Source organism: Prionailurus viverrinus, chromosome D2 (assembly GCF_022837055.1).
Source record: "Prionailurus viverrinus isolate Anna chromosome D2, UM_Priviv_1.0, whole genome shotgun sequence".
Taxonomy (NCBI): Eukaryota; Metazoa; Chordata; class Mammalia; order Carnivora; family Felidae; genus Prionailurus; species Prionailurus viverrinus.
Genome location: NC_062571.1, coordinates 13968319 through 13996235, shown reverse-complemented (window position 1 = coordinate 13996235; position 27917 = coordinate 13968319). Strand labels below are relative to the sequence as shown.

At 47.1% G+C, this 27917-nt stretch overlaps 1 protein-coding gene across 1 annotated transcript in view; it reads right to left on the bottom strand.

Moving 5' to 3' along the window:
- Positions 1-1381: 1381 nt before the first annotated feature.
- LOC125148310 (uncharacterized) overlaps positions 1382-27917 on the bottom strand; it is a 42202-nt gene continuing 15666 nt past the window's right edge. The window contains exon 4 of the mRNA XM_047826284.1: positions 1382-1959. Within this exon, the coding sequence (XP_047682240.1) occupies positions 1871-1959 (89 nt within the window). The 3' untranslated portion in view covers positions 1382-1870. The remainder of the gene's footprint in view (positions 1960-27917) is intronic.

The following is a 27917-nucleotide window of genomic DNA, read 5'->3' as shown; positions in this document are numbered from 1 at the left end:
CAATTCTTAAATAACAAACCCGGTATTCTTGGAACGTGCTTTGGAAACACTAGGGTGGGCAAAGAATGAGATAGGTATTCTGAGAATGTAAAGATGCCTGCAGGCCGAGCCTTGGGGAGGGCAGGATTCAGAAGGCTGGAGTCGAGAACATGAGTGTGTTCCAGGCAGGGGCAAGAGGTAGACAGGAGAACATGAGGGGCCAGACTGCTCAGTGATAATCGCTCATCGTTATGTGTCCGAGGAAGGCTGGTCCTCAGGGAAGGATCGTTATCTGTTTTCATGGAGAACCCGAGGTCTCAGTATCCTGTTGCAGAATAAGGAATGGGGTTCGGAACACCTGGCCCCCGGCGTCTTCCTTTGGGGCCCTGGCGATCACCTCCCAGCAGAACTTCAGAGCCCCTCTAGTCACTCCTCGGTGTGCATCTCGCATCAGTGGGGTGACAGCCGGTGCACACAATGTCAGCCTCAGGCCACCAGATGGCGCGCGGAACCCACGGTGCACGTGCCCGGTCTTCTGGTTTGTCCCAGCGCTGGCCCAGGGCCCGTAGGAAATGTGTTACTATGTCTCCTCTTGCCCAGCGTCCTACAAGGTTTTCACTCTTTCCAAAGCTCATCTGTAGAGAAACATGTGAAACACCATACTGCACAGCTGTGCTTTTCCTCTCCTTTTGCTCCTGGGGACAGGCCAGCAGTATTTCCCCTTGTCTGAAGAGTCTCAGAGCCCAGGGTCCTCACGCATGTTCTCCCCGGAACAAGAAGTGGGGAATACTTAGCTTCCATTTTGAAATCCGCAATCCTGATGAAATGTAATTGCTGGGGGGAAAAATATCTCAGGGATTGTTTATTAGGGCAACCGCATTCCTGGCGTGAAAACAGACTGCAAACGCTTTGTTACTCTGGTATTCTGACTGTTAACACAGTGGGGTGTAAGGTTTTTACGTAATCCCAAACCTCAGCCGGGAAGAGTTAATGATGTTACTCATGCCACCAGGGCATGAAAGGAAAGCTTGCATTTTTGGGTGGTTATTGCTTGCCCAGAGCGGTGGAATGAGCCATAAGGCTGAAAGCCAAGGGACTTGGGCCACCCATGCAGTGAAATAATCCCCGAGAAATGCACTGCTTGGAGTGGAAATGAAAGTGAAGGGAACAGTCATTCCAGGGCATTTACTAAATATTATTGACAGTCATTCAGTCTCAAGTTTGGTTGATGCTCAACACTACAAATCTCGGATTTGGGATCTATTACGTAGATCACAGGAAATGACTGACATCAAGCAGTTGGAACACTGTTCTCGTCAAGCTCTGGGTCGTCAGCAGTGAGCTCTGTTCTTATTTTCAGTTCCAGTAGGAATGAATAATTAATAACCTCGTTTCTGAATGGAAAGTACATTTCAATGGATGGGTGATGCTTTCAGAAGGGCCTCTGAGGGTTACTGCTTATTTCCTTTTTTTTTTTTCTCTCTTTCTGAAGGAGGGGTGGGGGGCTGGATGAGAAGGAAGAAGCAATATTCAAATGTACGACGGCCTCTGTTTTTGACCCATCGGAGCCTCACGTGAATAACGAAAAGCAGAATCTGATGCTGACATCGGCAACTACACTAAGCTAGGCACTCTCTCCCACGTCCCGTTAAGTACTTTCTTGACCTTTACGGCAACAATTTGATAGTTGGCATCGGACCAGTTTTTCAGATGAGGCTATGAAGCTCCGAGAGGTTCAACAGTTTGCCCAAAGTCACACTGCTTAGTAGATTCGAGAGCCGGCACTCGCAACCGGGTATGCCTGACTTCAAAGCCTGGGTTCCTTTTCCTTCCGCCACGGCACTTCCTGGACTCGCAGGACCTCCAAGTCGGGAATGAGCTGGGAGACCGTTTAGGTGAACCCTCGGAATAATGGAGGCATTCTTCTGGGGCTCTCCAGGAGTTGAAAGGCAAAGAAGTCATAAATGTGCCTGGCGAAGCCTAGAAGAAATCGGAGCAACGCTTCAGAACGCAGACAGAGGGCAACATGCAAATGTGGGTTGGGGCGGGATGGCCGTAGTATCCTGAAGTTGTGTGTACTGTGTTATAGGACTCAGAGGAATGCTCAAAGTACTCTGCCCCGTACCCCCCCCCCCCCCCACCTCCCAGAAAGGTAAGTCGTGGTCAAAAGCGCCGTCTCCATACAAGGGCGAGTTGGCCAAGTGGAGTGAGAGTGGACGGGCGGTTTCAGGCCACACAAGTTGGCAGAACGGCCAGAAATAGACCTTCACGCTGTGTGTCTCGCTCGTGCCTCAGTGGGGCTCGTCCTGCCTCACACGTCTCTTGCCATGACTCGGTCTGCGTGAATTTGGTGAGGAAACCCAAAACCAGGTTTCCGTTTTCATTACACAGCGGAAACTTGGCCTCGGATCACTAAAAAGTTCACTGTGGTCTGTGAACCTTTTGAGCACGTGGAGCCAGGCTTCTGCCACGTGTCTGCACCCACCGGTGCCCGCAGGGATTTATGGGGGTGAGCGGGAAGCGGGGCCCCCCCGGGGCCCGCATGGCCGGTCCAGGCGCACGCAGGCCTGGCCTGACGCGGGGCACCCGGGAGCCTCTGCAAATCACGGCCCCCGGCAGACTTTTCTGGGAGCTCCAGGGGAATGGCTTTCAGGGAGAGGGGGAAAAGGAGGGAGTGATTTAGGAGGTGTGCATATTCATTTGCAAATGAAGTTATGGAAGTTGCTAGTGAGATTTATGTTGGTAATTAAGTGATAATGGCTGTGTGAGGCTCCGCTTGAGTTGGATCTCCTGTAAAATATCTGAGTCCCGGTTTGAGAAATGTCTTCTTGTTGGGCATTTTCAGAAACAATTTCGGTTTCTACGGTACTTTATACTCACCGACTAGTAGCTCCTGGAAGCACCCTTGTAAGGCAGGCCACTGGGCTAGCCCCTTCGCGCATCCCCCAAAGGTTGTTCGTCTCTGCACGGCATGGATCCCATCTCCCCGACTCCCATCCCAGAGTAGCAGAGGAAGGACAAGAAGGCGCCCTTCAAAGGGCATGGCCAAGTGGAGAATGTTTTGTTTTGTTTTCTTTTAAATCCTCAGGGGCGCCTGGGTGGCCCAGTCGGTTAAGCAGCCGACTTCGGCTCAGGTCATGATCTCACAGATTGTGGGTTCGAGCCCCGTGTCGGGCTCTGTGCTGACAGCTCAGAGCCTGGAGCCTGTTTCAGATTCTGTGTCTCCCTCTCTCTGACCCTCCCCTGTTCATGCTCTGTCTCTCCCTGTCTCAAAAATAAATAAAATGTTAAAAAAAATTAAAAAATAAATAAATAAAATAAATCCTCAAGATCCTCGGGCCGGGGGTGCCTGAGTGGCTCAGTTGGTCAGGCGTCCGACTCTTGATTTCGGCTCAGGTCATGATCTCGAGGCTCACGGGTTCAAGCCCCACATCAGGCTCTGTGCTGACAGTGCAGAGCTGCTTGGGATTCTCTCTCTCTGTCCCCACCTGCTCGCGTGCTCTCTTTCTCTCAAAGTAAATAAATAAATAACTTAAAAATAAATAAATCCTCAAGATCCTTTAAAGAACCAGCCTGAAATGACCCAGTTTAATTAAGGAGACCAAGGAAATCATGAAGAAACCAGGTCCGAATTCCATGCAAAGATCTTGCAAGAATTCAAGCCCAAATTGCTACCTAAACAAGTGATGGCCTCCCTTCCCATGCAGGCTGTCCGTGGGGGGCTGGAATATCCACGAGGGCGGGAGAAAGGAATAAAGGAGAAAAACAAGCCTCTGGGTCAAACCCAGACTGGCTGATCAGTCCTTGATTAATTAATAGCTGCCTCCTCTCCACATACATTGTTTCATATTTCAAAAGAGAGAAAGACACCCAACTACATAGGTGTGCTGTAATGAGGTACATCCCTTAGAAAGTAATGGGGCTGTGGTTTTCTTAGTTGCTCCTTTCCTTTAATGGTGGAAGTCTAAGTAAATATTCAGTCCTAGGACTAAGCGAGTAGAAAAACACTTTGTGCGATAATTTACTGTTCGTGCATCCAAGGTGCAGCTCGCTTAATGGGAAGTGCTGAAAAGCTCAGCTTCTTTTCATGTTTGTCCCCGTTCAGGGTTTTTAGAATACTCTTTCAATTCTTTCGGTTACGTGAGAGAGGGCTCGAGGGTTCGTACGTCTGTGAGCGGAGAGACGGGTTTTCAAAATTATGGCGCACCTTGGTTCAGTGAAAGAAGGTAAGCGCTGACTGCTCCCTTTGCGTCTTTGGGACTGGAATCTACCGCCAACATCTATGAATAAACCTCATGGTAGGGGATTCGGCGAGGCACAAAAGCTCGGCGGTGGTCCGTATCAGACGCTCGCTCGGTATCTATCTGGTCGGAAGAGAAGAAAGTGCCAAACAAGAGGCACCATCAGGAGTTCAGAGGGGGCCTCTTTTGGATGCCGTGGCAAGACGAGGGGAGTTCAAAGACAAGAGGAGGTGGGCTTGCTGGGTCCTGAAGTGATCCTACGACCAAGGTCACAGGAGAGAGAAGAAAGGGGAGATCCAGGAATCAAAGCGCTGCTGGGCCTGCTGATGCCCTGCCAATCCTGAGAGGTCGCTGGGAAGGGCAAATGAGAGGCGCGAATGCTAAGGAAGGGAGTCCGAACGTGCTCATTTACTCGAGAGGATACTTCATTGTCCTCAGAGTATGGAGAGAAAATAAGCTAAATTACTAAATGGTTAATCAAATGGCTAAAAGTGTGACATGCTAGTGATGCAGCATATGTGTAGACACACATAAATATGGACACATATATACACATATATAGACACGCATAAATATATACATATAAATACACATATAGACACATATAGACATATATAGACACATAAATATAGACACATATATACACATAAATATATACACACATATACATAGGTAGATACATATATATACATATATAGACACACATAAACATAGACACCTATATACACATATATAGACACACATAAGTATATACATATAAATACACATATAGACACATATAGACATATATAGACCCACATAAATATAGACACATATAGACACATAAATATAGACACACATATACATATGTAAACACATATATATACATATATAGACACACATAAATATATACATATAAATACACATATAGACACATGTAGACATATATAGACCCACATAAATATAGACACATATAGACACATAAATATATACACATATATACATATGTAGACACATGTATATACATATATAGACACACATAAACATAGACACCTATATACACATATATAGACACACGTAAGTATATACATATAAATACACATATAGACACATATAGACATATATAGACCCACATAAATATAGACACATATAGACACATAAATATAGACACACATATACATATGTAGACACATATATATACATATATAGACACACATAAATATATACATATAAATACACATATAGACACATGTAGACATATATAGACATATATAGACCCACATAAATATAGACACATATAGACACATAAATATATACACATATATACATATGTAGACACATGTATATACATATATAGACACGCATAAATATAGACACATATATAGACACACATAAATATATACATATAAACACACATATAGACACATATAGACATATATAGACATATATAGACCCACATAAATATAGACACATAAATATATACACATATATACATATACACACATGTATACATATATAGATACACATAAATATAGACACATAAATATATACACATATATACATATATAGACACACATGTATAAATATATAGACACACATAAATATATACATATATACATATATAGATGCAAGTAAATATATACATATTTAAGGCCTATACATATATATGTACACATACATATATACATACATGCACACACACATATATACATATGTACACGCACATACCATATATATGTATACACATAAATACATATATATACTTAGGGCATATATATGTATACACATATATATTACACACACACATACCATATATATACACATAAATACACGTTTATACATATATATACACTTAGGGCTTATACATATATACACACACATGTATACACATAGACACACACATATATGTGCACATGTCATATATATATATATACACACATAAATATATATATACTTAGGGCCTATGTGTGTGTGTGAGCACACATACACACATATACCCATACACATATCCTTAAGGCCTATGGTATTACATTATATATATATATATATATATATAGCAGCAAGATCTTTATTAGTGCAGAGTAGTGTATGAAGAATATTTTGAGATGGCCGCTGGCTAGGGTTTCCGGGGATGAACTGAATTGTCATATTTAGTATAATTCATTACCTTTTTCTTCTCTCGCTTGGCTAATCCGGGTTCTTCCCAAAAGATGTTAGTTTTAAAAATTCACCACCCATCTCCAAAACCTAAGGAGAAGGCCAACATCTTGGTTCTTACACGACTGTAAAGCACAGTCATCTTTCAGAATTACCCAAAGGCGCGTAACAGAGAATAGGAGGGAAAGCTGTGAAGCGGGCATCTGAATGCACAAAAGCACAAATGCACGAGCCACCCACTGAAAGCTTGCTGCGTGGCAGATGTGTCCTCGAGCACCGTGCACACGTGAGGCTCTTCATACGGAATAAGCGAACAGCCAGCCAGACGGGTTTGCTGTGATTTCGTTGTTGGCTCCCCTTTTCCCCTTATCCCTGGCCCCCGCTGACCTTTTCACTTCATCATCAAAGATTTAAATGTCCGCGTTTTGCTCACCCCTCCCAAATTTCCATTCTTTTCTGTGCCTTTTCCCCTGTGCCTACAAGATCGCTTTACCTGTCCACCTGCAACAGGAAAGAGGCGAGAGCCGGCTCAGAGCAGCAGCTCCCGCTGGACGGGCTGGGCAGCCCTGGGTCAGTCCCAGGAAGCCAGGCGCCCAGTCTGGAAGCCAGACGGGGCCAGGAAGAATTCTCTACAGGCTGCAGAGAGAGCAAGGCCCTGGTGACATCCTGATTTCAGACTTCTGGCTTCCAGAATCACAAGGCCATGAGCTCGATTGCCAAAGCCACCGAGTTTGTGGCCCTTTGTCACAGCAACCCTGGCCACCTAACACAGGGCGCTGTGGCAGGGAGCGTTTGAAGACGCTTTGAGATCCGATCTGAATTGGAGATCCAGGTTGAATTACCTCCTCGCTGATGGTTTGGGGCAAATTTCTCACCGAGCCTCGTTCTTTCTGTAGACCTAAGTGGCTTATGCAAGGGAACCATAGGACTGCTTCCCCTGGATGTATGCACACCTGCTTCTTCCCCCTTCCTTCTCTCTGTCTCTCTCCCTCCCTTCAGCCCTCCTGCCTCTACTTTTCCAGTCTTCCACATGCGGCTTCTTACGGCTTCAGCCACCAGAGAGAAATACCTGTGAACCACGCTGGGTTTCCGAATCCAAAAGTCCAACTTCGGCCCCCAACCCTCACCCCAATGGGCTGTGCTCAGAGATCGGGGTCATATCTTCCTAAACTCGTCAAGAAAGGTTGACAGGCCGAGATGAAGTCACAGGACACAATATATAGAATTATTCTGAGATCCGTGATAAACGTAAGGTAGCGCTGTGTTTTTGTCTGAATCTGTCACATCCTGGCGAGGACTTTCTGTCCGTCCTTCTGGCTCTTACACCCTCAACTCCCCTCTAGCCCTCCCCATGTCCTTCTTCCTATCTTCCCACCCTCTGCCCAGACCATCCCAGGCCTCATGTCCTCACTCGAGACTCTCCTCCCACCAGAAGGTCCTCCAGCTACCCGCATCCACCCATGTCCCTTCCTTTTTAAATCCCTCTTGCCCTTATGGTTATTTTCTTTTTTTTTTTTTTTAATTTTTTTTTTCAACGTTTATTTATTTTTGGGACAGAGAGAGACAGAGCACGAACGGGGGAGGGGCAGAGAGAGAGGGAGACACAGAATCAGAAACAGGCTCCAGGCTCTGAGCCATCAGCCCAGAGCCCGACGCGGGGCTCGAACTCCCGGACCGCGAGATCGTGACCTGGCTGAAGTCGGACGCTTAACCGACTGCGCCACCCAGGCGCCCCCCTTATGGTTATTTTCATGTCGCTTCTAGTTGGTTCCTGGCCTAGATTCTAGGCAACCTGAGGGCAGGAAGCCTGCCTTATTGTGCTCTCAGGATCCCAGTGCCCTTGGGCACATTTTCAGGCAACAGGAGGTCATGGCAGCCACCCTGGCCGGGTCACAGCCTTGTCTGCTCTTCACCTGGAATTCTAGAAGCTCCATGCTAGACAGAACTAAAGCCCTTGTGCCTTGACCGATTCGCCTTTCTGCACCCCACTTCAACTCTAGGCTCTCAGAGTTTGTCTCCCCGAGGTCCCAGATCCGGGAAAGCTACTCTCTCTTATCTCCACCGGCTGGGGGAGCATCTCCGGCCTGTCTCCTACCTTCACCCTGGGTTTGTCTCACTCCAGAAGCCGGGGCAGGCGGGATGGGGGCCCTCTGGGCTGCTACAGACACGGGGTCAAACTGGGAGATGTGATAGAAAAGCTCCATTATGAGGGCAGCGAATTAGGACGTTTGTCAAGAGGAGACAAAGCCTTGCCTGGAGGGAGAGGGCCCTTCTCAGAGGCCAGGACTGAGCTGAGCAGATTGGGCCCTTTTGGGACTTTCGAGCCCCAGAAGGTGACAGGGCCCATCTCCAAATGTAACTTGATATAAGACAACACTAAACACGAAATCCAAACTGTTCAGGTATGCCGAAAGTAAAGTGGCTTCTTGCTAGGTTGTTTTTTGTCAATGAAATCCTAAATATGCTCATTGAAGCCAGACTTTTGTTTTCTCCCTCCCTTTCTTCCTTCTTCCCCCTTCACCTGCTTCCTCCTTCTTTTTGTCCTTGTTTGCCATTTCTCTGAGCAAGAGCATAAGCAATTTATGGAGAATGGGGAGGAAATATTGCTGCATTACTGAGAGGGCTCACCGAAATGACCTTCCGGACCGCTCCCGGCTTGGAGGCTCCGTGAGTCCATGAAAGGACTTGATAGAGAACAAGTCTGGGCTTTGCAGTCAGACGTTCCTGGTGCCAACCCCGAGCTCTCGTGGTTACTTGCTGTGTGACCTCGGGCAAGCTGCTTAACCTCTCTGAGCCAAGGTTCGTCACTGGAAAACCTGGGCCAACGCTGACCACCAACCCACTTCTGTGAGGATAAACTGAAAAAAATATTTATAAAGCACCCGGCAAGCTGGCAATGGAAGAATGGGTCAAAAATCTCCTGCCGGGGAACCTGGGAGGAGGCCCACCTGAACAGAGACGACGGGGCATGGGGTGTGGTGTGCTGGGACTCAGACATGAAGCCTCAAGTCCCCTTCGCTGGTGTCTGGGGGATTCAGCTGTCAGCTCAGCTCATTTCCCAGGGCCCGGCCCTGCTCCTGTTCTCTCTGGCCTTTTGTGCCCGTGGCTTCTTGTGAACAACCCAGGTCCGTACCTGGGACCTCTGCCACCATTGTGCCAACCCTCTGAGGCCGAGCACACCCTGTCACTCAATGGTTTGTCCTGGGGTTTGCTGCCTCGAACTTGCCCGAATACCTCCCCCCCCCCACCTGGACTTTCTGACCGTTGTTCCTTTTTATTTGCTTATTTCACTCACTCCACGAACAGTTTGGGGGGGGGGGCGGTCTGCAGGGTGCCAGGCCCTGTGCTGGGGCCCCTGGAGCCCCAGCACTTGTCCATCTGCCCCAGGATCCTGCCGCTTTCCGTCAGCTCTGGAATCACCCCCCCCCCCTCAGGATCGTCCCTCCCTTCCTGGAGGCTGGCTGTGCTGCGGGGCCCCTCAACCCCCTGCCAGCATCAAATCCAGACACTCTGCCGATAGTGGTTGATTAAATGAACACATAGAAAAGGATGTGTTTTTTTTTTTTTTAATTACCACCCCTTCCAGGTTCCCCAGCTCCCTTTCGGGCTGATGTAACCCAAATTACCCTGCACCGTGATGAGTTAAACGCTGGCAGCTTGGTGATTGTGTATAAGCAGTTTCCAGCTCTCAGGCAGCCATTATCCGCACCTCCGTGAGGTTCTGATTTTCAAGTATCCTTAGGGCTTAAAAATGCTAATGGTGGTTCTCTTCCTATAACTATAATAATACTTAGCACTTGTGTCCTGCTACATAAAATCAGTTCAAGTGCGCCCACACCCCCCGGTGAGGTAGGTCCCTTATTAGCACCCTGTCGTCAATGAGCAGCCGAGGGGTTGATGGGGTTTGGCTAAGGCACACTTCCCTTTGACCTGAACCATCCCCTCCACTCCGGCCCTGGAGGTATAGGCAGTCCCCCGAGAGTGTAGATGAGCGGTACCTTTCCGGGACCCCAGCCCCCCAAGGATCTGAGCAGGAGTGGCCAACACCCTGTCGGGAGACGTTACAGGACCATCAGCTGTACGTGCAATTGGCCACGTAAAGGGTGAGAATTAAGTTACAGTTCTACTGACCGTCGAAACAGCAGCTCTTCCAACAACGTTGAAGACATCGGTGGCCTGTGGGAGAGGCTGAACAGGGTGACCCGTCATCCCAGGTTAGGAAAGCAACCTGCCCAGAGCGACACGGGTCCAAGTCACCCGGAGCAGTCCAGACAGCTGGGCAAAGACGGTGACCCCCTTGCCTGGCATGCCCTGCCCCCCAGAGCGTCCCCTCATCGCGTCCCCCTCCCTACCATGTGGGCTGGAAGTAAAACACACACACACACACACACACACACACACACACACACACACACACAACCATATCCGGGGAAATAATTCACTAACGTACGCAAAAATTGCTGCATGCGTGTAAAATGCACGCATGTAAGAAAGGAGGCAGGGCTCGAAGGACCGCAAGATAACGCAAACAGCTCTTCCTCCAGCTGTGCCAGTGGTTCAGCGAACCTGTTCCACATTTCTCAAATATTCTCCTGGAGCTTCTGTCTTACCTGTGGATTAGCGTTCCTCTGTTATTTAAAGCAGTATTCTTCTAATGAAACAAACAGATGCATTTCGAACTGGAATGCATGCGTTCCACGAACTTTTAAGAGAACACACACATTTTCAAAGCAATTGTGTGCTTCTGGGCGGAGAAACCTATTTACGTCTTCTGGGCCTCGGGCACTCCTAGGGGATCCAGTTTGAAGACCCCTGCATGAGTTTCCACCATGGAAGGCATAGAACACCAGCTCTGTTAGGGGTGGAGGGAGGAGCAGAGAGAGATAAGGGTCAAGTCCTGCATGGCCCAGTGGCAGCCGAGAGCGGTCTGAGCTCTTGGCCTGGGGCAGCAGAGTCCTGAAAGGCTGGGAGGTGAGCACCTAGGGACAGGTGGAGGGGAGATGGAGAGAAGGGAGGGCAGAGTCCCCAGAGGGATCCCCGAGGAACCCTCAGCTATCTCACAATGAAGCCGTAAAGCTCTGCCCCAAGCCAACCCAGGCGCACGTCAGGACCACAGCCTTTTTCCACTGGAAGGAACCAGAAACATTCTAGTCCAATCGCCTCCTCTTCCAGTCTGGGAAACCGAAGTTCAAAGCCTTGCAGCGACTTGCAAGAGGTCACAGTTCAGATCAGCGCCAGAGTTCTTTTTTAATCTGAGTGATGTTATCAAGATTACTCATGAAGTCGCAACGTGTCTCAGCACGTACAAGTAAAAGAGACAGGAGAGGGTAATCGCAGAAAGGAACAAACTTTGTTTAAAAAGCAAAAATATGAAAACCACAGTAAGGGAAAAGAGGGGCTATAGTCAGGTCAGCGTTTTGACCCAAAAAGCAAATCAGTTCTATGGTCCCCCACATTAGTTTACAGGGTTTAAGGCGATTCAATGTAACGTGAGCCCTACGCGGTGTTGACCAACCAGGATTTAGGATTCCTGGTGTAGTCCGCGAAAACTTTTTTTGCACCAGCTTATGTAAAAACAGAAAAAAAAACTTATATGCCACCTGAATCTGCACTGCCTAACTTACTTCCCTACAAACTGGAAACCTCTTCTCATTATAAAGATGTGAATCAGAGCCACGAAACGCCAAAACCGGTGTGCAAAGCGGGTGATCCCGGAGAGGCGGCCTTGGGGGGTCTGGCAGGGGCTCTGCCCGGTCGTGGCAGCCTGCTGTGGTGTCTTTGCGGCGGGGAGGGTGGGGGGGGGGGTGTCTCCGCTCCGGGAGTCCCCAGGCTGCGTCCTACCGAAGACCAGCCGTGCAGTCGCTCTCAGAAGGCCGTTTTCACCTCTGTCAAAAATCCTCAAGTGGCAAAAACCGGGCGTTCACCGTAGCTCGAGCAAAATGAGGAAAATACAAGCTCCAGTTCTGAAACTGCCTGCTCGTTATTCCAGGAACATTCTTCCTGTCAATCTTTTATTAATTATCCAGGGGAAGTGATTCTGTACAGCGACGCACAGTGAAATGATTCATCTGACATAACTTCCTCGGTTTTCCGTCCAACTGCAACGATTCCAAAAGCCGCAACTAGGCATGAAGGGGAGAGAAAACTAAGGGGAACGTCCTCCAGACACACAGCCGTGTCCTGAGTTGAATTCCCCAGCAGAAGCACTAGCTTGGGCACCGGGGCCGGAGAAGGTCTGTGTACCTTCCTTCCCCAGATGTTTACAATGAATAATGGATTCTATGAACAAATTCTAATAAGCGAATACGTTTTAATAGCTAATGACTAAAATTGTAACAACACCGCAGGGTCTTAAATATATTTTTAAGTGCTACAAATGAAACATATTGAAACTGTAAGCCTTCCCATATTATAGAGGAAAATTAAAAAAAAAAAGTCGCTAGGAGGATGGCGATGTGTTGATCGTGAAGGAAGTCCCACCGTTGAGTTAATGAACACGCCCAGCACCTCAGACATTCACTTGTTTTAGTGAGAATACATAAGTTCTACTCTTGCAGCAAATTTCAAGCTTATTTGTTTTGAGACACAGAGAGAGAAAGAGAGAGTACAAGCAGGGGAAGGGCAGAGAGAGGAGAGAGAATCCCAAGCAGGCTCCATGCTGTCAGCGCAGAGCCCAACACAGGGCTTGAACTCACGAACCGCAAGATCGTGACCTGAGCTGAAATCAAGAGGTGGACGCTTGTCAGACTGAGCCACCCAGGCGTCCCTTGGCAAGTTTCAACTATACAATACAGTATTATCAGCTATACTCACTACGTTATACATGAGATTCTCATATCTTTTTTTTTTTAAGTGTTTATTTTGAGAGAGACAGAGAGACAGAGAGAGAGGAAACGAGCAGAGGAGGGGCAGAGAGAGAGCGAAAAAATCCCAAGCAGGCTCCACACTCAGCACAGAGCCTGACGCAGGACTCGATCTAATGATCGTGAGATCGTGACCTGAGCTGAAATCAAGAGTCGGTTGCTTAACTGACTGAGCCACCCGGGCGTCCGGAGATCTTCATATCTTATTCATCGAATCACTGAAAGGTACCCTTTTACCAACCTCTCGCCATTTCCCCCATGGGAATCACCATTCAACTCTGTTTCTGAGACCCAGTTTATTTGTTTATTTGGTTTTAAAGATTCTACATATAAGTGATCTCAGGCATTATTTGTCTCTACCTGGTTTATTTCGCTTGGCATGATACCCTCCAGGCTCACCCATGCCGCAAATGGCAGGATTCTTTGAGGACTGAATAATATCCCATGGCAATACATCACATTGTCTTTATTCATTCATCCGTCAAAGGACATATAGTGCATATGTGCATATTGTTTCTGCACCTTGGCCATTGTGAATAATGCCGCTGTGGACATGGGTGTGCAGATATCCTTTTGAGACAATGATTTTTTTCCCCTTTGGAGATATATCCAGAAGTGATATTGCTAGATCACATGGTAGTTCTATTTTTAATATTTTGAGGAACCTCCATGCTATTTTCCACAGGGGCTGCTCTAATTTCCAGCCCTACCAAGAGTGTGCAAGGTTTCCCTTTCCTCCACGTCCTCGCCAGCGTTTATTATCTCGTCTTTCTTTTTTTTTTTTCAGGGCTCCTAAGTTTTATTAGTATTCCTTTCCTTTTGAAAAAATTTTTATCTTAATTTTTTTTAAAATTTTTTTTTCAACGTTTATTTATTTTTGGGACAGAGAGAGACAGAGCATGAATGGGGGAGGGACAGAGAGAGAGGGAGACACAGAATCGGAAACAGGCTCCAGGCTCCGAGCCATCAGCCCAGAGCCCGACGCGGGGCTCGAACTCACGGACCGCGAGATCGTGACCTGGCTGAAGTCGGATGCTTAACCAACTGCGCCACCCAGGCGCCCCTATCTTAATTTTTTAAATTCCAGTATAATTAACGTACAGTGTTATATTAGCTTTAGGTGTATAATATAGTGATTCACCAATTCTATACGTTATTCAGTGCTCAACATGGTTAAGTGTTAGTAAGTGTTAGTCCCCTTCATCTATTTCACCCCTCCTCCCATCCACCTCCCCTCTGGTTCTCTATAGTTAAGAGTCTAATTTCTTGTGTGTCTCTCTTTGTTTTGTTTCTCAAATTCCACATGAGTAAAATCACATGGCATTTGTCTCTCTCTGACTTATTTCACTTAGCCTTACACTTTCTAGATCCATCCATGTGGTTGCAAATGGCAAGGTTTCATCCTTTTTTATGGCTCAGTAATATTCCACTGTATACACATCCCACATCTTCTTTGTCCATTCATCTATCAATGGACACATGGGCTGTTTCCATAATTTGGCTATTGTAAATAATGCTGCAATAAACACGGGGGGCGGGCTATATTTCTATATTTTTTCAAATTAGTGTTTTCATATTCTTTGGGTACATACCCAGTAGTGTAGTTACTGGCTCATATGTCATTCTATTTTTAGTTTTTTGAGGAACCTCCATACTGTTTTCCACAGTGACTGCATTGATTTGCATTCCCACCAACAGTGCACAAGGATTCCTTTTTCTGTACATCCTTGCCAACACTTGTTATTTCTTTTTTTTTTAATTAAAAAAATGTTTATTTACTTTTTGAGAGAGAGAGAGAGAGAGAGAGAGAGAGAGAGAGAGAGAGAAACAGAATATGAGTGGGGGAGGGGCAGAGAGAGAGGGAGACACAGAATCTGAAGCAGGCTCCAGGCTCCGAGCTGTCAGCACAGAGCCCGACATGAAGTTCAAACCCACAAACCGTGAGGTCATGACCTGAGCTGAAGTAGGACATTTAACTGACGGAGCCACCCGGGTGCCCCCCAACACTTGTTATTTCCTGTGTTTTAGCCATTCTGACAAGGCGTCAGGTGATCTGTCATTGTGGTTTCGATTTACATTTCCTTGATGATGAGGGATGTTGAGCACTTTTTCATGTACCTGTTGGCCACCTGTAGGTCTTCTTTGGAAAAATGTCTATTTAAGTCCTCTGCCCATTTTTTAAATTGGGATTATTATCCTTATTATTTTGCTATTAAGTTGTATGGGCTCTTTGTCTATTTTGGATAGTAACCCCTTACCAGACATATAGTTTGCAAATATCTTCTCCCATTCTGTAGGTCGCCTTTCATTGTGTTGATGGTTCCATTGCTGTGCAGAAGCTCTTTAATTTTTTTTAATGATTTATTTATTTTTGAGAGAGAGAAAGAGAGACAGAGCACGAGCAGGGGAGGGGCAGAGAGAGAGGGAGACACGGAATCCGAAGCAGGCTCCAGGCTCCGAGCTGTCAGCACAGAGCCCCTCGCGGGGCTCAAACTCGTGAACCGTGAGATCAGGACTTGAGCCGAAGTGGGACGCTTAACCGACTGAGCCCCCCAGACGCCCCCAGAAGCTCTTTAATTTGATGGGTCCCACTTGTTTAATTTTGCTTATGTTGCCTCTGCTTTCAGTGTCAAATAAAACAAAATCATCGCCAAGACCAATGTTAAGGAGCTTTTACCCTATGTTTTCTTCAATGAGTTTTATGTTTTCAGGTCTCATGTTCATGCCTTTAATACATATGGAGCTGATTTTTGTGTATGGTGGAAGATCTTTTTTTGCATGTGGATATTTAGTTTTCCCCCTACCATTTATTGAAAAGACTATCCTTTCCCCCTTGTAAATCCTTCGCTCCTTTGTTGGACAGCAATTGATGATATATGTGTGGGTTTATTTCTGAGCTGCCTACTCTGCTCCATTGGCCTGTATGTCTGTTTTTAGACCAATGCCACACTGTTTTGATTACTGTAGCCTTGTTTGAAATCAGGAAGTACAGTGCCTCTTTGTTAAGCTTTGTTCTATCTCAGGATTGCTTTGGCTATTCCCGGCCTTTGATGGTTCCATATGAATTTGAAGCTCATTTTTCTTATTTCTGTGAAAACTGCCATCGGAATTTTGATAGGAATAATCCTGCATCCGTAGAGAGTTTGGGTGGTATAGACATTTTAACAATGTTTACTGTCCCAGTTTATGAACACAGAATATCTTTCCCTGTATTTGTGTCTCCTTCAGTTCCTTTTACCAATGTTCTGTAGTTTTCAGTGTGATCTTTCACCCCCTTGGTTAAATTTGTTCCTATTTTATCCTTTTTGATGTTATTGTAAATAAGATTTTCTTAAATTCTCTTTTTGATGGATTGTGGTTAGTGCATAGAAATGCAAGCGATTTTTGGATATTGATTTTATATCCTGCAACCTTACTGAATGTGCGTATTAGTTCTAATGTTTGGGGTGGTTTTTTTTTTTTTTTGGTGGAGTCTTTAGGGTTTTCTATGTGTGATATCATGCCACCTGCAAACAGCCAATTTTACTTCTTCCTTTTGGACAAAAGTATTCTTTTAAGTGCACAGACTGAATTCAAGGAAAGGACATGGGCGAAAGAGGCTGAAGCCGTGCCCACACTCCAGGACTAAAAATACACTGCCCCTTAACCACAGTCAGTTGCTGGGTACATTGAGTTTCAGGAGCATTTAAAAAGCAGATTTCATCAGTCACTCAAAGGCATGGATTTTAAATGCAATTACTGTATGTAATTAGCTGTTTCATCTTCGGTGCCAGTGAATTTGGAATTTAATCTCTGATTGCACAAAATAGAATACTAAGCAGATCAGCCCATAGAAGGGCTGGCGTAGTTGTTTACTGGTAGCCGGATAACGTGGCCAAATTCCTTAGAGCCACCGTGGACAAATGTTAGACAGAGGAGGAGGGAGACAAGGCACTGGCTCTTATAAGACACTTATTTTTAAACCCACGTTAAAGGGGCGCCTGGGTGGTGCAGTCGGTTAAGCGTCCGACTTCAGCTCAGGTCACGATCTCTCGTCCCGTGAGTTCGAGCCCCACGTCGGGCTCTGGGCTGATGGCTCAGAGCCTGGAGCCTGTTTCCGATTCTGTGTCTCCCTCTCTCTCTGCCCCTCCCCCGTTCATGCTCTGTCTCTCTCTGTCCCAAAAATAAATAAACGTTGAAAAAAAATTTAAAAATAAACCCACGTTAAATACACGGTTTGTCCTCTCTCCGAAGCCTTGCCCCACGCGGGGTGGAGCCCATCACTCAGCCTCAAGTACAGCACATGCCACAGTTACCCGATCGTCTCTGCAACTGCTTTTCCTCCCGGGTTATGAGCGCCTTGAAGGCAGGGACCACGTCTTATTGAACTTTGTGTTTCTGACACAGAGCAGGGTGCCTGGCCCACCACAGCGGTCAGTAAATGAACGAACGAGTGAGCCACCAGTTAAATCAGCAAGGGCCAGTTTTGCAAAAGTAAGCGGTTTATGTAAACCTTTATTTATTTTTTTTTTGAACTCTCCTTCAGCAACATCTTTCTTTAAGGCATGTATGTTTTCTTAAATTTTATTTTAAATTCCAGTAGAGTTAGCATCCAGGGTTATATTCATTTCAGGTGCACAGAATAGTGATTGAGCACTTCGTCCGGAGCTCATCACGACAGGTGCACTCCTTAATCCCCATCACCCATTTTAACCCATCTCCCACCCACCTCCTCTCTGGTGATCATCAGTTTGTTCTCTACAGCTAAGGGTCTTGGTTGTTTTCCATGTCCCTAAAGAAAAAAATAAATGAACCATTTAAATTATATTTACTTACCCGTTCTTTTCCAAGGTCAACCTGCAGCAAAACCCAATTTTCCATAGGTTGGGTGGGGGGGGGGGGGCGCCCTGTCAGCCCGGTAGCCAAACTCCCATAATCACCATAGAAGAAGTCACAGAATCTCAGACTTTCTGTGACACAGCCTCCATCAGCCAGCTGCCTGGTGGACACCTGTGTACAGACCAGACCGGCTCAGGGTTTCCGAAAAGAACTAAAGTCCCAATCCTCAAATCCAGATCACCAGTGACTAGGTAACAATATTTAAAAATATATGAATAAAGATAGGCCATCAAGTTGAAGTGGATTCAGTGTTATTGACCTTAATTCTAAGTTCGGTTTGTGAAATATCTATGAGGTTTTTTTTTTTTAATGGGGAGGAGGGGCAAAGGGAGAGCGAAAGAGAAAAAGAGAGAGAATCCTAAGCAGGTGCCACGCTCAGCGTGGAGCCAGACATGGGGCTCGATCCTACAACCCTGGGATCATGACCTGCGCCAAAATTGAGTCGGACACCCACCCGACTGAGCCACACAGGCGCCCCTCTAAGAAGTTTTCTCAGTCATTTATTGCCTAGTCTCCCCAAGGACGAGAAGTGTGTGCATGTTGGTCACTGCTATATCCTCAGCTCCCTGAACAGTGCCTGAGCCGTAGAAGGTGCTTAAAAATTCTCCCAAGTGACAGAGTTTATATGTGTGACAGCCACAGAGACAGATTGCTATTAAAAAATTACGTGGGGCGCCTGGGTGGCTCGGTCGGTTAAGCGTCCGACTTCGGCTCAGGTCATGATCTCACGGGTTGTGGGTTCGAGCCCCACGTCGGGCTCTGTGGTGACGGCTCAGAGCCTGGAGCCTGCTTCGGATTCTGTGTCTCCCTCTCTCTCTGCCCCTCCCCTGTTCATGCTCTGTCTCTCTCTGTCTCAAAAATAAATAAATGTTAAAAAAAAATTTTTAAACACATTTTCAGGGGCACGTGGGTGGCTCAGTCAGTTAAGCGGCCGACTTCGGCTCAGGTCATGATCTCACAGATTGTGGGTTCGAGCCCCGCGTCGGGCTCTGTGCTGATGGCTCAGAGCCTGGAGCCCGTTTCCGATTCTGTGTCTCCCTCTCTCTCTGCCCCTCCCCTGTTCATGCTCTGTCTCTCTCTGTCTCAAAAATAAATAAACGTTAAAAAAAATTAAAAAAAAATTACGAGCTCCTTTCTTGTTTCCAGGAAAAAAATTTTTTTTTTCAATGAGCCAACCATGAAAAGAGCATTAAGTATCAAGGGCATACAAAAGTTTACGGTTTGGGGCGCCTGGGGGGGCTCAGTCGGTTCAGCCTCGGACTCAGAGATCCAGCCCCGCCATCAGGCTCCACGCTGAGCTTGGGGTCCGCTTGGGATTCTCTGTCTCCCTCTCTCTCTGCCCCTCTGGCACTCTCTCTCTCTCTCTCTAAAAATAAATAAAATTTAAAACAAAAGATGTATGGTAAAAGAAACCCCTAAAGCCTGTAGAGGACGTGAAGCAAGAAAGTGTCCCCTTAAACCATGTCGCAGGTGTCCCAGATGGAGCCTTTTCGCACAGGTGCCTCCCGCAGTGGGGTCGAGCCCAGCTCACGCTGGTCTCCACTGGCCAAATCTGCTTTCCTACGACAGTGGCCCGCGGGGCAAAGCTGCAGCGGATGCGATCGCAGAGGAATTGGAAGGGCGAGCAGAGAGAGGAAAGCCGGGGCCCTCCAGCCTGCGCCCCAGGCCTCCGCGTGTAGGCGGGGTGCGCATGTGCAGCACGTGTGAAGCGCGTGGTTCCCCACTGGCCTCTCACACAGCGGAAGTGAGGACAGCGGCAGAAATAAACCCAAAACAAACAAAAGCCCCACCGCGGTTTCCATAGGTGACACGGAAGCTCTGTAATTTCCGCACGCAGCTCTTTGCCAAATGACTCATTCCAGAGCTTGAGGGAGAAGGACCGATTCCCAGAGCAACTCACAGTTGTCATGATGGCAAAAGGCACGTCGGGGAAACACGAAAGGGGACGTTGCCTTTTTTCCCCGTGCCCGGTCGGTCCGCCCCGGTGCCTTCGGGGGAAGGAAGGGGGTTACAGGTTCCTGGTTCCTGGTTCCCGGGTTTATCTGAGCCTCGGTGCAGCGGGCCGGACCCCGGTCTCTGCAGCCACCTCTCCAAGCGCTACAGGCCCCCCGGCAACTGGAGCGAGCAAAGCACATTGCAGACGCCGGGTCTCCCTGGCCTATATCGTGCCCATCTGCGCGTGCGCGCGTGTGCCTCCGTGTGTGCACACGTGTGTGCATGTGTATGCGGGCAGGAGCGTGCGCGCACCTGCGCGTGCATCTGAGTGTGTGTGGCCGGGAGGAACATTCTGAGAAAGAAGGGAGTCCAGGCCTGACCGCCAACAGTTATTCACTCTTCAATCTGAGGCAAGTCCCTAGAGTCTAAGAAAGTGTTTCTTTCATCTGCAAAAAGAGGATAGTGTAAAACCCTCCGTTGTCTACAGAGATGAAGGTCCTCCTGAGACCGTGACCGTGCCATGCCGATGCTAACCATTATTACTTTGGCGTTTCTTTTCTCTCTTTTCCCCCCAGTCGTGTCCAGTGGTCACACTGCGTGGTAGAACCAGGTGCCCCCCGCCACAGGCAAGTGCAAGCCGGCTCCAACCCTTTAGGCGGGATATACATTGATATGCAGCTCGGTCAAGGTCTAGGTCGCTTGTGTTGTTCCCACCAACCCGTCTCCTCGTCTCCGGCTCACCTCCTGCTCGCCAGGCCGGTACACTGGTTCCCAACGCACCCCCACCCCAAACCGGAGAAGATGTGTGTCTATCGGTTGCCTTGAGAATTCTCTCCAAGCGTTCTCTGCGCGATGTTAATAGCGGCGACTGAGGCGTACTGACCCCTTCTGGGCCGGGCGCTTTGCCAAGCACGCTGAGGGGCCCCACCTCACTTAATCCTTCTGGTATATTCATCAAACTCAATAGCGTTCTCTCCATTTCCCAGATGAGGACATTGAGAGGAGAAAATCTGGCCCGAGATCGCACAGCTGTCAAGTGGCAGAGCGGGCACTGGAACGCAGGAGGTCGGACCCCCAAGCCCTCCCTCCGAATCACAGCCACCGAGCTGAGCCAGCCGTGCGCCAGCCCAGCCCATGGGGGATGCGTGGAGTTTGGGGCAACAAGGGAAGAAGTAAGGGCGAGGAAATCTTATTCTGGATGTGGAAGCCCTATTGGAGGGCTAAAAGTCCTCTTTCCACTTTCTTACAGGTGTCTGTGATTTTTTTTTTTTTTCCCCTTCCTGGCTCCCAAGGGGAAGAGACAAGGAGTCTTGTTACACGCTGTCCTCGGCACCATCCAGACTCTGTGCCTCTGGCCCCAAAGCAACGGCTGGGCTAACTCTTGCTGCCTCGTCGGTCCCGCCAGGGGGTGTGCGCAGTCGGGGATGGCATTCCCTCGCGGCTGTAAGTGGGGTACACACAGCACAGCGAAGCTCTCCTGCGGGCCCCCGGCTAAGTGAGGAAAAACAGAGGTGTGCTTGGGTGACAGCCTGCTGGAGTGGAGCCCCATCCGTAGTGCTCAGTTCCACACTGCATGTGGCCTCAGTGGTCTTCCAGCCACTGACTCCACTGGACAGGACCCTGAACCGGGGAGAAGAGTGCCCTGTGCTGCCCCAGCCCAGCTCTGCCCCCGGACAAGAGCTGCTGCTGTACGAAGCAGGGCAGGGGCGCCTGGGTGGCTCAGTCGGTTAAGCATCTGACTCTTAACGTTAGCTCAGGTCATGATCTTGAGGTTTGTGGGTTCGAGCCTCCCGTCTGGCTCCTTGCTGACAGCATGGAGCCTGCTTGGGATTCTCTCTCTCCCCCTCTCTCTCTGCTCCTCCCCTGCTCATGCTCTCTCTCAATATAAATAAATTTTTTTTTAAGTATAAACTAAGAAAAACAAAGGCCAGTGCAGAGAGATGGGTCCTCCTCCCAGATATGATACCAGCTAGCCCACACCAGCAAACTTCAGATTTTTCATTCTTAAAATGAATGTCGGGCTTGGGTTTCACGAACTCCAAAAATTCCCTTCAATTCTAAAACCCAAGGGTCCTAACTCCCTCCTCTCCTGGGCAGCTCTGTCCCCATTGTCCCCCGGGGAGCCAATGGGGACCTTCTGCAGGGGGGGTGATCAAGGGGCTCCCGGGAGGCTGGGCTCCGGGGGCACAGGACTTGCAGAACAGAAACCCGATTGCTACATCAGCCAGCAGAATGAGGAAGCGGCCGTCCCAGGAGACCTAGCCCAGAGACAGCTTCCACGGCCACAGAATTCTCGGGGCCCTTAGTGTGTCTCCAAAGGACAAGATGTGTGCCCGCTCGACGACAGGCGCTCCTCTGACAGCAGAGTCTGAGGCTCACACACCGTGAAAGTGGCTTTCCCCCCAGTTACGTACTCCATCATGGTCACTTACGATTAAATGAATTTAATAACACCGCCACACTACCCCTCCAAAACCCGAATGACTTCTTTCCAAATTTAAGTTGCTCAAACTATTGACTGTAATTAGCTGGTATAGCCACGGCATAATGATCTGGAGGGTTACTGAGCAGGGAGAAATAACTCAGTTTCAATGGGCTACGTTTACTTGCAGAGAGACAGAGAGAGAGGGAGAGAGAGAGAGAAAGAGAAAGAAGGTATGTTAGCGCGAGGCTTTACCCACTTACTTTTCAGTGTAAAATTTTCCAAGATGGAAGTAGAGATCGAATTGCCAGGATGGCAAAAAAAAAAAAAAAAAAAAAAAAAGACGTCGGGAAAATGAGGAAATGGATTTCACGTGGGCAACGGGTGACAAACCTTTCTTATACGCCGTTCTCGGTAAGCAGGGGACGCTCAAGGTCACTGCCCACACCTTTTTCTGTCTCGCGGATGTTCTTAGAGCAAGGTCAGAGAGCAAATCATAAATGGGGGCAAATTCCAGCCGGGTCTTTTCAACCAGCTGTTTCGTTCTATAGATGTCACAGTGTAACAGGATAATTGGAGGGTTTGGATAAGCTGGTGAGGGAATACGGGGTTTTCCGAAGGAAGATAAAAGCAGAGAAGCAGCTCCCAGCACTAAAGCTGGCTGTCCTGTTTCTTCAAAAATAGGTCCTCTAACATGGGAGAAGCAGAAATCCAAACCTTCTTAAATCCCCTCGACTGTTCGGAAGAGAGCAAACACAGAGCAAACACGTATTTCATGAAAGAGATACATTTCGAAAGATCATAGCACCAGCTGCTTGGTCACCTAAGTGTTTTTGGAAGAGGAAAAGAGCTATCCAGCATTAAAGATTCAGGAATGTCTGTTGACATATTAAGGAAACAACCTCAGGGGACAGCTGACAAGGCTCCAAGAAGCATCACCAAGGGAACAGTGACGCAAACGCGTTCCGTTTTTTACAGGCTGGCACTCTGCCAGGCTTCCTCGCCTGACAGCTGATGTAATGCTAATCCCTATCTGGGTTAGCGTTGCTTAGATATCAACTCAAGCGACTCAGTCAGCTGCAATCAATAGCGAGCTCCTTTTATAGAAGATAGTAAAAAGGAAAAAAAAATATATATATATATATATATATACACACATACATCTCAGAGAGCAAGAACTACAGATTCTGGCATGCTAAAAACCTATCCATTGTGCCAAAAACGGAAAAGGAAAAGAAAGGAGGGTCCAGTATAAACCCAAGAAGCATGTTAACCCATGCCAAGTGTCTTTTTCTGAAGTCCAGTTGTCCACAAAGGATAGTGCTATTTCATAACACAAGTTTTGTTTTGTTTTGTTTAAGCGTCACTGAAGAAGATGCCTAATTTCCAGCTGAGCTAAATAATGACGGGAGAAAACAGAAGACATTAGGTGGCGATGTGAAAATAATGCCTTTTTTCATTATTGAATAAATGGGCTGGTTCCTTTGGAACCAATGCATCAAATATTGTTCTTCGAAAAAAAAATTCTCTCTTCAAGACCACTGCTTTTCAATTATTTTAGAATAAATAATAAGAAGTATGCAAATTTTAATCAATCTCAGATTGAATGCCTGTGTCAAGTGCCCTCTATAACATGACGAGGGGCCACTTTTCATTTTCTCTCAAGCATTGCAATTTTAAGTGTCCAAGAGTGATAAAAAAAAAAAAAAAGAACTCATTTTAGCAGCTCACTTTAATTATACATATTCTTATCTATTTACTAGATTATACTTAGATGGAAGAGACCTATGTCGTCTTACACAGAAGACCAGTAGCAAAGCATCCTTGATTCCAAGGTGCTTAATGTAAATAATAATAATAATAATAATAATAATAATAATAACAATCTGGTGGTGGGTGTCGGGGAAGGACGAAAACCAATAGAGAAAGTATAGTATTTTTTTAAGTTTATTTATTTATTTGGAAAGAGTGTGAGAGACAGGCAGAGAGAGAGAGAGGGAGATGGAGAATCCCAAGCAGGCTCCACGCTGCCAGCATAGAGCCTGATGCAGGGCTTGATCTCCCAAACCATGAGTCATGACCTGAGCTGAAGTTGGACGTTTAACCAACGGAGCTACCCAGGGGCCCCAGAGTATTTTTAACAATAATGAAAGGAGGATAGTTGTGATAACAACACATGAGCTTCACGAATGAAATCCACAGGATGGCAATGACACGAAAATGACACACTATTTATCTTTTACATGTTTATAGCACTTTGCTTTTAAGGCAGGTGTGGGGTTTTTTTCCCCGAAATTAGAGGAAGTTTAAGCTTCAGGGAATCTATAAACCGTACGAATTTATATGAAAGTTGATGGCCAGGTACATGTTGTTTTGGGAGAAAGCCTCCTGGCTTTCATTAGATTCTCAGAGGGTTCCAAGAACCCTCCCTTCCCCAAAGTTTAAAACTGATGCATTCGAAGGAGTTAAAAATCCTTTGGAAATTCGATCTCAATTATCCTTCACCTCCCAGTGAGATCATTTATTTACAGGTAGAGAAAGTGGGAAATTGAGAGGCTAAGTTGCTTGCCCAAGGTCAAGGAAGCAGTCTGGTCTGTTATTATCTATGACGCTAGATCAGATGGCCTCCTTGAATGAGTTTCTGTGGCGCGTCCGTTAGTGAGGGAGGTCCCATTAGAGCCACGCCCGCCCGGGAAGGGCCAGAGGAGCTCAGAACACCCGCTGATGACTCCAGCCTCGGTTCAAGTGGTACACCTCCCTCTCCACCGTCTCTCATGCCCACCTTCCTTTCCCTCCCCCTACTTCTGTTACCCAAAGTCTCCTTTCGGTAAGGCCAAGGCCAAGCAGAAAACGCAAGTGCGGTATTTCAACACGTTAGCAGTCTCCCACAAGAATGTAATCTTAGCATCACCTTTCTTTGATAAGGCAATGTGTGCTTGGGAATCTTGAAACACTCCATATCTGGCAAAAAGGATACAGAGCAGGAAACTAAGGCATACAGATATGAAGGAACTTCCCAGCATTGTAGAAAATAGGACGCAAGTTTAGTTCTCTAGACTCCCAGGCTGACCTGTTCTAAGTTGACTTACACCAGCTCAGCCTACGAACAGAGCCCTGAGTTCTGGGAGAGCTCCAGCTGGGGGCAGAGGCCAGGAAAGTCGGTCCCAGCTTCCAGTAGGGGGTGGAGCAAAGGGAATGGTCTAGAAGGAATGAGAACGGGGGATTCTGTCCCTTGTTTACAGCAATAATATTTCATGTCACTTTAGAGTTATAAAATCATATTTTCTCATTGCAGAAAACTTGGACAAACACAGAAGTAACAAGAAGAAGAGAGAAAAAAAATACCCGTAACCCCATGTCTTCCGGGGATCATCCTAAAGGGACAAACATCCTGGTTGTTAGGATTGGTGCCTCCTCTGAGTATGACCCCAAAGTCACAACTCTTGATTTCTTTGTTAGGACAGTGTGCGCGATGAATGCAAGCCTCACAAGGGGGTTCCCTAGCTCAGATAAGATTATGCATTTGAAAATGAGAAAACTTCGGGGCGCCTGGGTGGCGCAGTCGGTTGAGCGTCCGACTTCAGCCAGGTCACGATCTCGCGGTCCGGGAGTTCGAGCCCCGCGTCGGGCTCTGGGCTGATGGCTCGGAGCCTGGAGCCTGTTTCCGATTCTGTGTCTCCCTCTCTCTTTCTGCCCCTCCCCCGTTCATGCTCCCTCTGTCCCCAAAATAAATAAATGTTGAAAATGAGAAAACTCCTTTGCAAATCCTAAATGCCTATATTACACATATAAGGAATTCACACCACTGTCCTCAGAGGTTGCTTTGTGCTCACAGGCGCTGACACTATCCCCCTAAAAACACTGCTTCTCGTGTTAAGTCCCTGCTTTAGAACAGACCATGGATCCCTATGGCCTTTCATCCAAATCCAAGTGTCTCTGGTCAGATTTGTCTCAGTTCAGAACCCAGATTTGTCTCCGTTCAGAACCCAAACTATGATCGGCACCAATTTGCCTCCATCCAAGTAAATCTGAACACCTTTGGCACACTTCTTGGTTGTTTTATACTGAAATTTTCCAAATGCCTTCCCTTATACATGACATTTGAGCCCACCTGAAAATGCAAATCACTTCGAATGCCTCATTTAATATCATTTCTATCAAAGGGCAGCATGCTGGGGGATAGGGGGTAACCTATCCAGAACTAGTTTTATGCATGATAATTACATGACATGTCACTTAAATTTACATCCACCTTCTGTTTTTTTTTTCTTTTGCAAACTTTTATTTTCATTCCCTACCTCCTTTCCTAAAATGCTTAAAAAATAGATTTTGCAAACCATGGGACATGAATGTCATTTGTTGTGTGTGAATTTGCTAAGAAATAGGGTGTACCACAGCTGTTATTTTTTTCCACATATCCTACTCAATCTGTCATGCGTTTGCTGTGTTTTATAAATATGTGTCATATTTGGAAATATATTGTTCACATATCTTGCGTGTTTTCCATTCAAGGCATGCTAAAAATACGGTATCAGTTTGTCAACATGGCTTTCAACACCAACAAGATCCCCTCATTTGAAAATCCCAACCAAGTCCATAGTCCAGACCAGGCGGTTATTATAAGATGTTTCCCTTCCTGTTTCTTACGGGGCCACTGTTTGCCTGTGTCTCTGAGTCACGTGTAGTTGTGCTTTACGCATCTCAGATACGAAAATATCTTAGGTGTGTGACTCAAAAGCTAGGTGGCTTGCTCAGATGGCTTCACGTGCTAGCATGCATGTTTCAGGTGACACAGGAATACGACAGAAATAACGACCCAGGTCCCTTCATCACAGGACTGGTCTTTCTGATGAGTCAGCAACAACACGCTGCGATAACGCTGTTGGGGCCCTTCCATTAACTGAAAGCTCTGAGGTGTGCAAATCAGAAATTGACCTGGCTTCCAGATCATTAAAAACGCCTGTTTTCTTTCCTGCATCGAGGGTGAAGTCCTGTGGCTTCCCGGAGAATTCTGAACCCAGGCATGGCCTCGTATCTGTAATGGATGGCGGGGGGAAACTGAGGACAGGGTGGGAGATGTGGAGGGTGAAATTTAAATATCAGTTCTCTAAGAAAACAAAAACTCGGAGTGCTCAGTTGGTTAAATGTCTGACTCTTGATTTCAGCTCAGGTCATGATCTCGTTGTTCGTGAGACTGAGCCCCACGTCAGGCTCTGTGCTGATGGTGGGGAGCCTGCTTGGGATTCTCTCTCCCCCTCTCTCTGCCACTCCTCCGCTCATGCTATCTCTCTCTCTCTCTCAAAATAAATAAATAAACTAAGAAAGAAAGAAAGAAAGAAAGAAGGAAAGAGGGGCGCCTGGGTGGCTCAGTCGGTTAAGCAGCCGACTTCGGCTCAGGTCATGATCTCACAGATTGTGGGTTCGAGCCCCGCGTCGGGCTCTGTGCTGACAGCTCAGAGCCTG